Source organism: Anarrhichthys ocellatus, unplaced genomic scaffold (genome assembly GCF_004355925.1).
Source record: "Anarrhichthys ocellatus isolate YVR2014 unplaced genomic scaffold, GSC_Weel_1.0 scaffold2, whole genome shotgun sequence".
NCBI classification, from domain to species: Eukaryota; Metazoa; Chordata; class Actinopteri; order Perciformes; family Anarhichadidae; genus Anarrhichthys; species Anarrhichthys ocellatus.
In genome coordinates, this window is record NW_022280032.1 from 3,007,915 (window position 1) to 3,025,558 (window position 17,644).

The 17,644-nt window shown below is 45.0% G+C and overlaps 1 protein-coding gene across 9 annotated transcripts in view; it reads right to left on the minus strand.

Moving 5' to 3' along the window:
* The window catches only part of LOC116392116 (pleckstrin homology domain-containing family A member 7), a 127,653-nt gene that overhangs the window by 9,812 nt on the left and 100,197 nt on the right, over window positions 1-17,644 (minus strand). For 5 of the 9 annotated variants that reach the window (XM_031863283.1, XM_031863302.1, XM_031863318.1 and 2 more), the window contains 11 exons: window positions 12,159-12,340; window positions 9,318-9,857; window positions 8,526-9,072; window positions 7,079-7,162; window positions 6,238-6,549; window positions 5,079-5,132; window positions 4,767-4,850; window positions 3,669-3,734; window positions 2,210-2,290; window positions 1,379-1,528; window positions 880-981 (listed from right to left, as the gene is read on the minus strand). In XM_031863283.1, the coding sequence (XP_031719143.1) occupies window positions 880-981; window positions 1,379-1,528; window positions 2,210-2,290; window positions 3,669-3,734; window positions 4,767-4,850; window positions 5,079-5,132; window positions 6,238-6,549; window positions 7,079-7,162; window positions 8,526-9,072; window positions 9,318-9,857; window positions 12,159-12,340 (2,202 nt within the window). The remainder of the gene's footprint in view (window positions 1-879; window positions 982-1,378; window positions 1,529-2,209; window positions 2,291-3,668; window positions 3,735-4,766; window positions 4,851-5,078; window positions 5,133-6,237; window positions 6,550-7,078; window positions 7,163-8,525; window positions 9,073-9,317; window positions 9,858-12,158; window positions 12,341-17,644) is intronic. The other 4 variants (XM_031863293.1, XM_031863342.1, XM_031863310.1 and 1 more) reach the window with 4 other exon arrangements.

Genomic DNA, 17,644 nt, shown 5'->3' on the forward strand with positions numbered 1-17,644 from the left:
ACACACACACACACACACACACACACACACACACACACACACACACACACACACTTTGGTTTGGTTCAACTTAGTTTTCAATGTCACAGATTCAATAATCTATCACATTTGCTCTGTAAATAGTTTGAAGAAAATGCCATCAATGAACTTGTGATGTAAGAATTGAGGAGATGACTGTTATTAGAAAAGAAAAGGATGTGGAAGATATATGTAAGATGGCATTCGCGAGATACCGCCACAGCAGAAGAAAAACAACAAATCAGAGCCTCTAACGCAGCTGTCAGTCGATGCTGGTGAACTCTGATCAAACTGTGAAACTAGGCAGCGCTGATTACATATGAATCAATATTATGTTACTGCATTGCCTATCTCTCGCATCAAATGTCTTTAGAAACATATTTTAGTGATCTGTTTAGCTGCAGAAAGAGAAAGTTGGTGACCCAGGCACCGTGTTGAAAACAGTTCAGCCGAAACCAAGCACCATCCACTGGCCGGAGCAAACTTTCTTATTAGAGAAAACTTTGATTTCTCCTGTTAAAGACTGCTCTGCTCTGATTGGTCGTTTTTTGACGCGGTGGAATCTTGCAAACACCACGAGGAGCACTAAAAGGAGGCAGAGGAACCTGCTCTTCTCACAGATTATCTGGCTCATGTACTACTGTCAGGATATAGCGACAGTTTGAGCATTTATGACTAAAAGTTATTTTTATTGATGTTACCAACTGTAGCTTTGATGACAAACTAAATATTGACAGTTCAAAAGCCACAGATACTGTAAATAAAACCCAGCCTATGAAGAAGAACTAGATCTTTAAACTGAAAAAGCAGAGCTGGCAGTTTGGAGGTGAACCTGCTGCGAGCTGCAGTACCGGCTCTCACCTGAGGGGTGGCGCTGTGGTTCATGTGTGCCTGCAGCGCAGTCCTCAGCTGCTCCACTGATCTCTCCAGCATACTGTAGTCATCCCAGGCGTGAGCCATCTCCTGCATCACACACACACACACACACACACACACACACACACACACACACGGTCTTAAGTTACATGAACAGTAGTAGTACTGATTCCTCATAGAGATATCTATATGTATACACAAACTTAATTACGGGCATTAGTGCAGATACACACACACACACACACACACACACACACTCACTCACTCTACAGACGCATACTGCACTACATGCATGCCCAGAAACACACACACACACTCACTCACTTAATTCAGCACACCTGTAAATACTAAAAGGAAATCATCATATTATATGAGAGTTTGCATCCTTCGAGATAATATGATAGATTTCAACCCCATCCCTCCAGACTGCGCAGTATCTCGTGCAAGATTTTTTACAAAGACACATCCACACTTGCGTACGTACCGTGGAGAGGCGTGATATTTGGGCCCGGATGGACACCAGATCTTCCTGCAGCAGCCTCTGCTGGTAGGCGATCTTGTGGGCGTGGGCCGGCTGCTCCTGGTACTGCTCCATCTGCTGGTGGGACACATTCAGTACACTCTCCAGTTTGTCCTGAAAGGGGGCGGGAGAAGGGCGTAGAGTCGTTCAACACGAGGTCAACCAAACCAAAGCAACTACAAGACCTGCTTCCCTGTGATCTGCTCTGAAAATATTCAGCAGATGGCACTTTATCAAACATGCCTCCAGAGGGCAGCATGCTTCTACAGTCATGAGCCTCATACGATCTTTAACTTCTTCTTCCTCACCTTCTGAGCTTTATCTCATCAGACGTGCATTCCAGTCTTTATAGTATATATTGTATTGCAATTCACTTTTTATTGCTTTCGGTTTCCCTTCAAGAACTAATGGGAACTTCGTGCCTTCGGTTTGTTTGTTTCTGGACGCGTCTTTAATGCCATACCAACTTAATCAGTCAAGAATCAGAGAGGCAGAGTCTGAGGAATGAATACGATTGACCCTCCTTCAATAGAATTTCCTCTCATGACTGTTAATATTGAATATAGAAGGAAAACCACTTTGACTCTAGATTGACAGAAATATGCCGTGTGATGCTCTCTACTCTTTAAAAGCCGAGTCATCCTCCGTTATCAACTCTGTCCTTGAACGTGACACCATCGTGTCATATTTTCTTCTAATTGTCCACCATGTTTGCCCGTTGACTCATCACACTGCCTGAGGTCGGCTGCTGCACTGTGACTGATTGAGAGTATATATGACTAACAGAGCGGGTACCTTGTCCTCCTTCAGGGAGCTGATCCTCGCCTCCAGGTCCTTGAGGATCTTGTCCTGCTCACACAACCGACTTAACTTCACCTGCATGGGGGAGGGAGGGAGGGGGGGGGGTAGACACAGAGCTGAGAGAGAGAAAGGGAGGAACTGTACGCTCACTTCTCTAGTGATCACCACAGTTTGTGTCCGTGTGTGTTGACCTCCGGTAGTTAAGTGGCCCATTCACTTAATTACGACTCCCCCTCGCCTCTGTGTTTGTGAGTCGTGATCCGTTTATGTGCGTGCATGCAAATCTCTTTTTAAATGTTTGCAGGTCTGTTGTGTCTCGTTCAAGTGTAATTACATTGCGCACACATTACATAAAGTGGGTGCGACCCACCCGACACGTTGAATGACAGTGTTAGCCTTGTTTGTTAATCCCCCATTGAACTCTGCCAGCTCCAGGGTAAAGGTCGGATCCCTTTATCATCCTGCAGTTAAACATTCATGTAATAAGGTCGTGCCTAAGCAGCTTGATGTGAACAGTTGTTACTCGTACACACTCGGCACCAGTTTTCACATTCCATCAAATAAATTATTAATCCTGTTGTTGTCTCCACGGTGATGTTGTTGTTGTTGTTGGATCTGATCAAATATTCATGGCGGACAACGCTCTCATAAATTGTTTAAACAGCTGCGCATGGAGCTTATGCTGAGGAATACTTCCACAGGAGACCCCGAGACAATTATTTGTATTATCAAACTGAGGGAGTTGTGGCATTCACCTATGAACACACTCCCATGCTGGTCGCCTCTTGAGGACAAGAGTAATACTTTATCGTGTCCTCCCACACTTTTTCCACAGCATCCATATTTTGTTTGTCCTTAACTACCCTCAACGTTAGCGGCAGCGCTGGCTGCCTGCTCCACTTCGCTTTTATGATACATTGATATTTTGGAAATTCTGAATTCCATATTTAAAAAAAACCCCAGAATAATAGTCTTTAATGTTTTTTCATATTCTCTTTTACTTCTTTCCATACTTATCCCAGTCTTGAAATGACTCAAATCTAATTGCATACTTCTCCATACTGCATAGAAACAAACAAAGATGTCATTCTAACAGTGTTATCTTAATGATAGCAAACGTATAGAAACGCTTTCACTTATTGTGAATATGTATTTGCATCAAACTACATACAGGAAAAGAAAATTTACGGATACATTTGCCAGACATTTTCATTCCAGTAAGTGATGTGAAAATATGAAAAAAAACCATTAATGTCCAACATTTTATTGGCAACAGCTTCACTTTCTACCAAATGTAGCTGCATGTTGTGAACATTCGTTAGATATAGTAAAGCATACTACAAACAAACAGGAAGGAACACATATCCCCCCTCGACAGCGTCAGAAATGGAATTTTAATGCAGCCGCATTAAATGCAGCCGACGCTTTAAGAAGCTGTTAAGCCTGTACTTACATCCACGTCACTTTCTGCAACCTTGACAGGTTTCCCTGACTCCTTCAGCGTCTGACTTCCAGCTACCTAGAAACGGCAAAAATAAGCATTTTCACGTTACTTGGCGGCAAAGCGTCTGAGCCGCGGCACAATGGTGCTGAAATAAAGGAGGTCCAGAGAACACAGAGACCGGCTACCAACTAAAGTATCACGAGGCTGAGACACACTATCTGTGACACTTTCTCTTCGCCTCCCAGGAATATGACAATATGAGTGAGGTTTCTTTTGCACATAACATCAGCTCTTGCCATGGAGAACACAACGGCTATGGAGACTTTGAAGCCCTGCACAAATTGACTAAAAAACCTCTATACAGGACACTATGTCCCAAAGTTGTTTTTTTTGTGAACAGGAAAGTGTTGCTTTTTAGGAACACACCCAGTTCAGGCGCTCACATTGAGTTTCACTGGGTCTAAAATAACCTCCTGGAACACTTGCGCTGAAAAAAGCACTCAAATAGGGCACAGGTGCCAATTTCACTCACAATGAGAAGTTTCACCGATAGCAGCTCCTTCTTGTGCTTTGAAAATGATTAGTTTAGGACCACATGTGCTCCTTTAGAGTAGCGACATGACACAGCAGAGTCTTGTGTTCTTGTCAAGGAGGTGCAGCGTTTCAGAGACGATGGTAGAAGCAGCTGGCTTATCAACCACCGGGCCACAGCCACAACACATGCACTGCCGAGCCATCCCATGCCCACGTTTCAACAGCATCGTGGAAAAAACATCACCACATGGGGGGAGGGGGGGGGAGGGGGCAGGTCAAAGATCACATAGAAGACATCTGATGCCATTCAAGCCGTGAATGCGAAGCTGGAAGCAATGGGATGGTCTTTCTAGAACAACAGAGTCATCTAAAACACATACGCTCACGCACAGACTGGACACATGCGTCCCTACTCAAAAACACAGGAGAGACATGCACAAGCATGTATGCGCCTGCACACACATACACACACACACACACACACACACACACACAGTCACAGTCACAGACGCACTACACACAACGTCACTATCCATCTGCACGGACACGCGCACACAGACACATACGGCTTACGTTCATCAGAGGCCTGAGAGGCCCAGCAGTGCAGTGCAGTAGTAAACTGTGAACTGCGAGGATCAGGGGCTCTAGAGCTCTGATCTGGGAGTCAAAATCACAAAGACACAGAGCCGCGGTCAATACGAGGAGTTACAAGTCTACTGGGGAGGTTTTGTTTCTCCCAGAAGCCTGAGCATCTCTATTCGTGGCCGGAAAGTTACAAGTGGTCGTCAGTGAGAAACACACCAAGAGCGTTAGTTTGAGCTCGAGACATTTTCAAAAGAAGGCTCAGCAAAAATAGAAGAACTAACGGGGATCGTGGTTTCTCACCTTTAGGTCCAGATACTCCAAGTCCTTCTTCAGCTGCATGTAGGTGTCATCGCTCTGGAGGGAGACAAACACGCGAGTGGGGATTATTGATTTGCGTCGACGGGAATTAAATAATTGACCATCCGAGTCCTCTGACTCGAAAGAAGCTTCACTGACGTAGCAGGACGTACTGATGTTTGTGCGTCGGGCATGAAGTGCTTGTTATGCGTCTGTGCCAACATGCATCACAACACATAAAATGTATTAATTCATGTTCTCTGAGATGCTCCTACTGCAACAAACAAAAGACACCAGCACAAACCAGATCCATTGGAAGCAGCAGATATTGAAACATGAATGGAATTCAGCTCTAATTCAGCTCACATCACTCAACAACAACAAGATTCACGAAATCAGAAGACCAGACTGACCGACGCATCCAGCCGGTTAGCCAAAAGCACGGGATGTGTTTTGCGGATGTCGAGAAGTTAGCAGCACAACATGCTTATGGACAGTTTCACTAGAAGCACGGTATGGAGACGGGCCAGCCAAGAACAGCACATGGAGGAGGAGGCGGATGGTTCTATGACGGCAGCAAGGCCAGCACTCACAGATTAACCATGCCCGGTGTCACACCACTGAAGCACTGGGGCTTCTGGGTAGAGGTTGCCACCGATATACCGGGACCCTTGATGCTGCTGTTGTTCTAAACTTTTGGTGTCTTTATTTATCCGGGGATAGGTTGTTTCTCAGCACTATTTCACATTCAGCCATGTGTTTGCAGTTAGGGAACTACCGAAGTCCAGGATCAACGGAGAGTTACAGGTCTGGTGTAAGACTGTGAAGATGGTGATGTCAGTATCAGTGAATATGAACACATGAATTTGTGTAAAATGGATTAAAAACCAGACTTGTTGTGCAAAGGCCTTTACGATGGAGGAATCTAACTGCTTTCACTGGAAAGACTTGAGATGTTACGTAATATTATGTTATGAAAATCCATACAGCATATTTTGAAATAGCTTCTGTGCTTGACAACCTGACCATAATGATAACAGTTCTCAATAAGAGAGTTCTATAATGCAGCCCAGCAATGTGTTTAGTGGCAACCTCTACCAGCCCCTGGTAAAATGAGGGGCAGGCATGACGCAGAGGAGGTGGTGGTGGGTGGGGGGCCCACCTGGGTGTTGCAAGAGCCCAGGGCAGCTGAGAGGCTCACATGTCCGAGGTGGGACACAGGAGAGGGGCCGGAGGTGAGGAGGGGGCCGGAGCTGAGGAGGGGGCCGGAGCTGAGGAGGGGGCCGGAGCTGAGGAGGGGGCCGGAGCTGAGGAGGGGGCTGGTGCTAGTGGAGGTGGTGAGGAAGTGGTTGTGGTGGTAGGCCTCTTTGGGGCCGCTGCGCCGCTGGAGCTGGGAGAACGCGTGCTGACGTGCGGAGGCCATCTTGGCCTGATGCCGGCGCAGCTGAATGAGGAGCAGGGTGAGCTCCTCGGGCTGTCAGGCACCAATACAGGACAATACATCTGGCATCACAACTGACCACACCAAACCTTCTGTTGTTTCAAACCTTTGCATTCACAGCACCAGCAGCCACTTTGGTGCACGACTGGCTGATGGCCAAATTGAACAAGCAGATTTTAGGAGGATTAACGGCGTCGAAACAAAAGGCACAACTCACAGCAACACACTGTAGATGACAGGCAATGTCTCCCAAAAATGCTCAGCAACAGCCAACTGGCCCGTGCCGACTAACGGCTAATCAAGATTTGGACAATCAGTTAATATTTTGTTGTAGCGGAGAACGAATGCTCTTCTGGTGTCTGACTTCTTGACTGTCTGGCAGCGTGAACACGTTGTAAGAAGCATATCACTGCATACTCAAACACAGGCCTCTTCAGCCTTCAAGCGTCAAGGTTTCTGCTCCAAGTTCCAAATAGTGAGAAATGAAATCCTCGCCTCATGTAATGTTTGTTAAAATATTCATATTTGCAACACAGTAAAGTGTTATATTTGTAAGACGTACCGTTTTGCCGTGAAGGCTGGGTGCACTGACTGTGTGTGTGATGTAGCCGGATGAAGGCATTGACCGTCTCTCGATAGTAGCAGCCTGACAACACATAGACAACACATTTTACACACATACAGTACAACCACACGTATAATGGAGTTTAGAATATAACGTACAAAAAATGACAGACGTGTGTTCTAGCCATTACAGAAAAAGACGGTCCTACCACACGAGGTAATCTGAATAGTGAGTCACCACAGGCTTCAAGTCTTCTGTTAGAGGATGCAATGCTTTGCATGGCCTTGATGACTTAACGCTGTATTCTTTATTATCTCTGGGCAAAATTGAGTTGCTTGTGGAAGAGTGGGCGGAAATTTGCATATTTGTGTTGTTTCACTCAATTTCAGAAATGTGATATGCAAAATACTAATGGAGTTGCTATTGTTTCCTCAGTTTGCATAAATGTGACAAATGTATTGATAAACAGTATACTGTACAAACATTATAGTATAATACAATATAGTATACAGTATATTAAATAGTATGTATACATCTGCAATGTGGTTTACAGTTGGCCGTTTGACTGATTGCTGACACAGTTGAGGTAATTACACAGACTGAATGTCTTAAATAAATGACTGCTGTTGTGCTCCAAAAGCTCTGAAACAATTATTCTGTTCAGTGAAGCACGGGTCCAACATCCGCCCCACACTGTCAGAATGACTGACACTGTTCTGGATGAGAGACGATTCTTTTTGACACTTTGCACTTGACAGTGGGGAGAAAAAATAAAATAAAAAAGACATTAATGGTCCGATCTCTGAAAGAGCACTAACACACGGGATCAATCCCTGCAGCAGAATGCAACGACAGGAAACTATCTGCTGTCATCCAGATGTTATTGATAATGTCTCGTAATCAACAATATCTATACATGCTGGCATTACGGCGTCTATCCTTCATACGTCACAGCACTTTCTTCTGCATTCCTTCTCCTTTTTTCTCTGCTAATTTCGTCTTTTCGTTTTATATTCTGGGGACACTCAAATAATTATCTGTTGATTGATCACTGCGGAGCGAGGGATTTGGGTTTGCTGTCATTTGCCTTTGATAAGAGTGTGAGGTTAATGCCTAAAATGTAAATACGATGCCAGCTTACATGACAGTTTAATCTCATTCCTCTGCTTGAGGGCGGTTTCATTTGCCAAATGAAATTTAAGTGTTGTGTTTAGACACGTCTCTGTGCACAGGGAGTGGAATAGAATACAGAATCAATGTGTCCAGAGAAAGTTGTTATTATCATTTGTATTTCCATTTCTTGTCCCTTTGGTAAGGAGCATCACAGACCATCTGTGTTGTTTATTGACAATTCATTACAGAGTTGTCTATTCAAATCGGAGTTTTGATCAGTTAGTTTCCCCATGTGTTAGTTTGCAACTGCGTCTGTCAGACTTTACTTTACCTTGAGCAGCTGAGATTTGGTCCTGCGGGGGGACACAGAGAAGGGGATGTCCAACACTGACCGATCACCCACGGGCCTGACAGTCACCCGTCCAGCCGGCGTGTGCGGCCTCCGTGTGGGCGACAGGGTCCTGCTGCTGCCGGGTGGGGGCCCCGGGGGAGGGATGTCTGCAGACGACGGTGGCACCGACACACAGCGGGGCGCCCCCTCGGACCTGGGTGCTGAGGAGGAGGGAGGCACGGTGGATGGGGGCCGGGGGCCGAATGGGTAGTCCGGGGCCGGAGTGTAGAGCGGCGCCGTGGGGCTGCCGTGACGGAACTGGTGGCGCTGCTGCCACTCGTACAGCTGCCAGACGGTGCTGGGCCCTGGGTCGGGGGTGAGGCGGAAGTGGCTGAGGCGGTCCTGGGCGTACTTGTACTCGCCAAGTCGGGCGGGCGTGGGGCTCTGGCGAGGGGTCTTTGGCAGGGTCTGATATGCGTCCATGGAGGTGAACTTGTGCTGGGTTGGAGGTGTGCGACGAGGGAGGGTGTTCTCTCTGGACGGGGGGCTGTTGAGCAGCAGGAAGCACAGGGATATTTTTAACAAACCAATAAACAGAATATCCATAGATTCATCTTAACACACCTTGAATTTCATATAACGACATAACAAATTATATTCATTGAGCTACAAATGGGATTTACGTTCACAAGGAAATCGATTGATCTCTTGTGCCATTTCTTAAAAGTAACATTTGAGCATTTAAGCATTGTTCTCTGCAGGCCTGAAATGAGACATACAACAGTGACCCACCCTTTGTGCTCCGCCTTCTGCACTTTGACCCACTGCTCCACCTGCTCCAGAGTGCTTCTCCTGTGCACCTGCTTGTGAGTGTCGGCAGGGGGCGTCTCCACCGGGGCCCTCTGGTACGTTCCCGCTGCGATCCCGTTGGGCTCCAGGATGGGGCTGGGCGTAGACACGAGGCCGTTCCTCGTGCAGACGCTGGAGGGCAGCGTGGAGGCGGATCGTGACGGTGCCCGGGACACGGGGGCCGAGGCCGACACGTTGTCAAACTGCGGGAGGGCCGAGGGTGCGGGGTTGGAGGGGAGGGAGGTGTGTGTGTCCATTTCCAGGGCAGTGCTTCCTGTGGGGTGCTCCAACACGGTGGTCGCCGGAGAGTCCTTGTGGCAGCTGCAGCGCTCGTCGGCGTCGCGGTGTATGGGCTCCAGGAGGACCTCGTGGACGATGGGTCTCATGGGGTCAGAGTCTGGGGACCTGTGGTGGTTCACGTGGTTCATCTGCGGGACAGCCTGCTGCTGCAACAAGTTAAACGTCTCGAACTTGTCGAATGGTCTGTTGAGAGATGACATTACATGAAAAGCCGGGATGAATGTTAGCCTTTTACACACTTTTGTTTCAATGGTAAGGAAAGGTGGAGAATACATCTGACACACCTGTGAGCTGGAGGAAGGGGAAACAACTAACAAAACAGCAGACAGGAGAACACAAACTAACATGACATGGGTAGGATTATGATTATCCTCCTGTCTGGCGCCCGAGTCCTAATTTAAATATTTGGAGAAACCTACGCTTCACAAGAGAACCCGATGATAATTAACTACAGCTGACTTTTGATTTATTTTACTCAAATCTCTCAAAAGACTTGGTGTTACACCATTTCAGTCATCCTAGTCTGTGTTCTGGTGCGCTGGACAGAATTTGAACTAGATGTTTGTCACATAAAAGAGAAACATTTAACTCGTCCTAAACTTTAAGCACAGGGCTGAATGAGGCGCACAGACCGCTTTAAAGCGGGACAGGTGACGAGCAAAGTCTTGTAACCACAGCTAGATTTCAAACTCGTTAATGAAACCTCCTGTGACAAGAAGCAAGCGGAATAGTCAGGTCTCTGAAATTCAATGAACCAAACACCAAAGTCGGAAAATGAATTAAACAGGTGGCGTCGTGCTCCCTGCCAGCAGCTGGTATCTGAAGGTATTTAATACGAATTAGCACTATGATGACTGGTTTGTTCCTTTTAGTGTTATATGGGGCTTCGAAGGCATTATCTTTTAGCTTACGAGTAGTGTGTTCCATCACTGTATTGACAACGTATCTTCCATCTTGTAAAAGTAGCCAAACTCTTGAAAAAGAAGTGCAACATGCCAGCAAATAGTAATCCTACTTTTATAGTTTGTTCAATAGGAAAACGCAGAAACAGGAGGTGAGAAAGTTTTTTAAAAACGTCCCAAGTGGAAGCTGTCTTCAGCCACATTTCCTTCCCCGTCAGTCATTAACAACTGCTGTAGTCTCGTGGGACTTCCCCTTCCAAAAAGAATAAATGAAAACGGAGCAGTACAAGCTGCGTGTGTCTGAGGCTGCCAGTGAATGATGGGATGCATTTGATCTGTGCCACCTCCCGACGTCAACATATGAATAATACATGGGGAAAGAGGCTGCTTGGTCAAAAAGAGCATTTCACAACATCAGGATCTACTCTTTGAAAACAAGCAAACATCTAAAATAAATAACATGAATACACTGCGCTATGTGCTATAGCTTCGGGACCGACACAGATTTGTAAAAGCCGTAAACAGCGGAGTGGGGAAAAGAGACAAACGAACGGCAACACTTACTAGGAAGTATGTATTTGTGGGACTTAACAACTGCAGCTATCGCATACAGTGCATTAACAAGTCATGTCTCACAACCGCTAAGGGCATGGTGATGACGTACGAGTATTTATAAACAAAGCACTGTAGAATATTTAAAATAAGACAAAGGAATTTGGGGGGTAAAGAGGATTATAAGGGAAAACAATTTGTTTAATTGCAGAAAATAAATACATATTTACAAACAAGGCAACAAATAAGTGAATACATTGTCCCGAGAACTGCAAGATATGTATAAACTATAATTAATGCCTCGCTGTTGTATGCCTCCGTCAACCAATCAAGTTTCAGTTTAAATCCATGCCCATACAAAATGTCATCACTTCGTCACTATTAGACATTTGTGTGAAATTGCCGTAGTTAGCATGTGAATTATTGAGCCAAGAACGTCTTTTGTGAGGTCTCGGTGACCTTTGACCTCCAAATTCTAATCAACTCATCCTTCAGTCCAAGTGGAGGATATGTTCCATTAAACACAGGACGAAGGTCTAAAAGAAGAAGTGCCAGTAAAGAGCCTGCTGCTTCATTAACAGGTGATCTCTGGGAAGTGTAGTTCAAAAGCAGCACAGCGCTGTACAACAGACTCGACACCAAAGATTGACGAATGGAAGATGAAGATTTGAAGTGTGTGTGTGTGTGTGTATGTGTCTATAATTACTGAATTACAGAATATGTGTACGTTCATGTATATGTGTGTTTTCAGTCAGGTGTAATCCAAATTAGGAATGGTACATGAATAAACATTATTTTTTATCTATTTAAAAATACAAAACATGACTTAAGTTTTCATTTTAAGCAACGTAGGAATCAGAATACTGGCAACAGACACAAGGGGGAGCTCATGGCGTGAGGTGGACAAATCAAAGAATTGTGGAAACGTAATGAAACGATATGGAACTTATTCAGGTTTTTTCAAGTGTTAAGTGACTGAATGTACTAAAGGATCATGCATGAGACATGCTCTGTGTGTGTGTGTCCCTACCTGATGAGTGTGTTGGTCTGGTTCTGCATCAGTGTGGCCTGGTTCATGGCCCTCAGCCAGGTGTTCATGTCCTCCTGGGTGTCGGCGCTGAAGTAATACGTCCGCATCCCGGTGTGCTCCGCCTGCGAGCCAATCACAGAGCTCTGCTTGTAAATGTACGAGCGCATACCAGTGTGGCTGGCCTGCAGGGAGAGAGAGAGAAGAGGCCGGGTCAAAGGCCAGCGGTGCGGAGAGATCAGCAGAGAGCTTCGGTTTCGGTCAACGAGACAGGGAGGTGTCATGCTGTCCAACAAAAGAAACAACATCAAGGGCCACATACGCATCGACCAACACGGGGAGACAGAGGCAATGAAGGAAACCACACAGGGAAATACAGAGACAGAGATGCCAGCCAGTAACGACCAACAAAGCCACAACTGTTGACCGATGGGAGGAAAAATTCTCCGGTACAATGGGTAGAAATGTGGGTATCAGAGAAGAAAGAATCTCAAGGTCTCGTCACAAACCTGTTGTTTTTGCTGCTATTACAGCTTAGAAACCTACTAAGAACACATACAAGGTCAAATAACAGTTTATAAACAAACAGCAATATGAGAACAGCTTTTCATTATGCTTGCCATATTTCTCAACACCATATCTTTTTATAAAAAGGACATAACATCATTAAAGTGGTCCGGCATGGAAAAGTGGCTCTGCGAAGACGCAGTGTGAAATGCAAGCCTGATTAGACGCCATGACAGGGGAATTGTGCTCTGTGATTTAAGTGCAGAGCTCATGACGGGCATAGCTAATCTTGAGATTGATATGTCTTTGAATACACAGTAAAAAAGGTTATTAGTCATTGATCTAATAGACTGTTATTGGTGTGTGTGTGTGTGTGTGTGTGTGAAAGTCGAGAGCACATCTGCACCATTTCATCATGGGGGAAGATATAAAGGCTGAGCGTGTAGTGAATTCTAGAAGAATCATTCTGTGCTATGCTGAACAGAAACATTTGATATGTGATGTTGCAGCACTACTTTACCTTCGCTACTACAGGCCTGATAATATAGACTGCAGTCTGTGCACCTGTAGAGGAATCCTTTTCAAAAAGGCACAGTGTGTACGTTTTTGTAGCATCAAGCAGCGTGGTTGTAGATTGCAACCAACTGAATGCCCCTCTGCCCACTTCACCCTCTTGTAGACTCTTTGGTAATGTGAGCCGCCGATCGCAAAAGTCGTGGTATCGCCATTGGCCTCGCTCAGAGGTCATCCGTACCATAATAACATCACTTTAAGAGAGACGGAAGTCAGACGCTGGCTGGCGGTACCACGGTTTTACACTCTACGGCTCAAGTTACCGCAGTTTTACAAGCATGTCAGAGAACTACGGTGGCCTTCAGGGAATGCAAGAATGCGAAAGGCTCTCTCTAAAAGCCAATGTTTGGTTTGTCCGTTCTGGGCTACTGTAGAAACATGGAGGTGCACGACGGCGGACTCTGTGCAGAGGACCTGCTCCCTGTGTAGACTAGAAGGGCTCATTCTGAGCTGAAGAAAACACAACGATTCTTATTAGTAGATAATTTTACACTAATGAACGCATAGTTGTGAATATTACATTCCAGTTCTGCTAATAGATCCCCCAAAAATGCTGCACACTGGTCCTTTAAAATCGAGCGTACTTTTGCTAGTTTCTAAAGAACCCTAGCTTTAATGTTGCTCCTTGTCTTGTAGATGAGTAAATAAGCAACTGTCCCCGAACACGTGCACTACAGCACTTTATAAGAGATCAATTATTTCAATGTTTACCACTTATTATCAAGATGCAGCTTTAGCTGACCATTTGTAGTCCCTACTTTCTCTTAACAATAATTTCCCTCATCTACCAGAGGCCCTTACATTCAAAAGGTTATTCTGTTTGTGTAGGCGGAGAGAGCAGCAACACTAGCGATCGCACAGTAACTGCAGGAGACCTTCTTCCCAGCCAAAATAAAACGAGAGCTGCTTTTTCTTTCTGACAAAATCGACATGTTTCTGGCTGCACTGCACTTTGGTCTCCTGAGACTCCCGTCAGTCCAGACGCTGCTATCTCTGCTTTCTCCTACTATGGATTTCTGCCTTTAAGTTTCTGCGAGTCCAGAGAGGAGACCTCGAGAGGCCGACACCAAGACGCTCACCGTTTGATAATTCATATAGGCAGAACCTCTTGGTACCGCGGCTGAACTCGTTTTCGGGCTGTGCTAAAAATAGCTCAACATGATGTCACTGATATTATAATTGGCTGGCTATTGACAGGGAGAAGAAAGCACACCATCAAACAACAGAAGTGGCCAAGAAATTCAAGGAACAGTACATCACTAACAGCTGCCTAATTAAAAGTGCTTGTATCCTTGATGAAGATGTCCTTGCAGAGAAAGTGGGGTTATTAGAGGCCCTTTTAAAGTGAGTTGCACTCCACTGAGCACGGCACAGATCTTGTCCTACTTTTCTTCCTTCCTTCCTTCATTCAGTGTTTCGGGGGTTGGCATTGGAAGACAAATGAGAGAGCCCACTCAACAACAGATGCATGCAAATGAAAAGTAATTAGACGCTAAATCTTCCCTACCCTAATTCATTCAATGAATAATGAATGCAGGATAATAAGTGTGCGAGGAGTGTTGTGGTGGGATCTACAGCGGCAGCAATAATTTCACCGGGATTTCTTTATTTGGCTTTTTATATTGTGATGAAATAAGATGATTCCTCAGCAGTTTGGCTCCCTGTCTGCAGCGCGATGACAGTCAGGAACAAACAAAACACCCACTCGTGCCGTTCAATGTACTGTACACGCTAAACAAGTTTGTGAATAATGCAAACAAAGACTGTCGCCCCTGCTGTTCTATCTTTGTTACTATAAAGCCTGAATTAATCCCAGCACGCAGATGCAGACATGTACACAAACAAACATAAATGCTCCCATTCCTGCATCCCCTCCAGGTTCCCCAGCGGCTTAATAGGTCGCCTGCCGTCTGAAAGAACTGCCGTCTGGCTGCTGAAACAAGCTCATATCAGTGGCTGCTGCTGAGCACTAATACAACTACTTAAAGGAGACATATGTTCATTTTCATGTTCATTCTTGTATTCTGGGTTTCTACTAGAACATGTTTAAATGATATTATGTTAAAAAAAACACTTTATTTGTCTCACACTGTCAGTTTGAACATCCTTGTATTCGCCCACTGACTGACTTTAGTGCCCGTCCCTTTAAGCCTAAAAACAGGATATATGGTGCACCTTTGCAAAGGTAGTTCTCAAGCCGTGGGTGGAGATACTCAGATGGGTGGTGGTATATTCTAACACAGGAAATCTAATTGGCTTGTTGAATCACATTATTTCGGATCTAGGGAGCCCACAGAAAACTGACTGGGTTGTCTTATTTCAACAACCTATTTAAAATGTAAAATGCTGTGCCTGCCAACTCTATTTTGTGGGTTGGCAGGCACTTCAGATACCAATGTATATATGTGTGCACAAGCAGTGAAAAGGTGAGTTTAATATGATGTGTATCCCTTTAAACTTGAAATCTTGAGTATCTACTTGATGCTGATCCCGGCACATATTTTAAGATCCGGGAGTTGCTTGCACAGCTCACTTGATTCGTCCAATTCCTAATAACCTTGTGCACTTTGGTAGTGGGGAGGGGTTGTTTAAGGTTATTCTATTGTGGTGATTGATGATAAAATGTTAAATTGAAATGAATGCAATTCCACTAAATCGACAAAGTGGTTCCTGTTTTTCAGGGCTTAAGTGGTTTCTTTTCTACCAACTGACCATTTTTAGTCCCTCCTTCCTCTCAACAATAATAATAATACATTTATTTTGTATTGCGCTTTGAAAGGGTACTCAAAGGCACTTTACATGGTAAAAACTCAAACAATAAAAGCAACAACAATATAAACAAGGCAGATAGATGACATAACAAACACATACAGAACTCACATCACAGGTTAAAGGCAGATTTAAATAGATGAGTTTAATAAAATAGTAAATAACTTCCCTCATCTACCAGAGTGATGAGGGAAGTAGTTATATTCAGAAGGTTATTCTGTTCGTGCAGAAACCTGGATCCTAATGAACTTCGTATGTTGTTTCCAATCATGGTCCAGGGCTATGCAGGTTTGCATCTGAACCAAACACGACAGCAGCTGATTACACTGATTACTTCATCCTTGACTGCTGTCTGATCAGTTAAATTGGCTGAAGCAATATTTGGTTGCTGTAGGTTTGACCACAACACTACCCAGAGGAACAGATGTGGACCACACGTAGGGCTCAGTCAGCCTGTCACTGTCAGGCATACAGATGTGTTAAGAGGACAGGACACAGGCAGGGAAAATAGTTAGCAACCATTCATCTTAACAAAACGAATGGGTGATGTATCCCCAAAAGAAACGCCCTAAATATCTTGACGAGAAGAATAACAGCATCCTCAGGTAGCAGCTGTCAAAACACGGCTGTTCGCTCACCATCAGCATCCTGACAGACGGCCTCTTATGGCTACAATGGGACAGGCTTCTTGATGACAGACAGAGGACTGCACCGCTCGTCAGATGTTTAGGCATGTGCAGAGATATTAGCATGCAAGTGCAGTGAACACACACACACACACACACACACAGTGCAGAGACAGAGACACACACTTGTACTGCATTATGTTGAACTGAATTCAAACCCTTATTTGAATCACAGAAACTTTAACCAAAGAGTATCTCTAATCTTTACCCTAATTCTAAATCCTATTCACATGGTGCTTTTGGACAAAAACGACTTCAAGCTGCTGATAATAACTCAACTTTCTCATTCCCAAGTTTGTACATCCTCCACTCTGATACTCACCTCCTCTCCTCGCATCTTAGTCCCGCCCACAGGAGATGTGAACAGAGGAGGCGAGGAAGAGTCGCAGGGAGAGAGGAGGCGAGGCAACGGGCATTTAACCAATGAGACATCTCATTGTCCTGTCTATCTATATGAAAACGTAGAATTCCGCAAATTATCCCTGAATGCAAGATAATATTGCTATTGTTATAATAATTTGCCATTTTGGATGTACACGACAAAAACACAAGTAGTATCAAGGTGAAATGTCATTAGGGAATGCGGTTAGAACGGCGCCTTACGAGGCGCTGTACATTAAAGCTTGTAGAGACCTCCACCTGTATGAAAGCAAAGAGGAACAGTTCCACTTGTAGAGTCCAGCCATGGGTTGAGATTATTCCATCTGTGTGTCACGCCCCTTTTATATGTGTCAGGTGCTGAAAAGTCTACCGCAAAGGATACACCGATGTATCCTCCGCTTACAGCTCCTCCGGCAGGCTATTTCATAGGGCCCTTAACAGTTGTTTAGATTATTATCCGGAGTTAATCATATGCACACTGATATGTGTGGCCCTCATGTGTGTGGAGCCTCTATGTTAAACGGTGATGTACGTCCTCTCGTGACTGGTGGTCAGCCACTACCGATAGTTTGT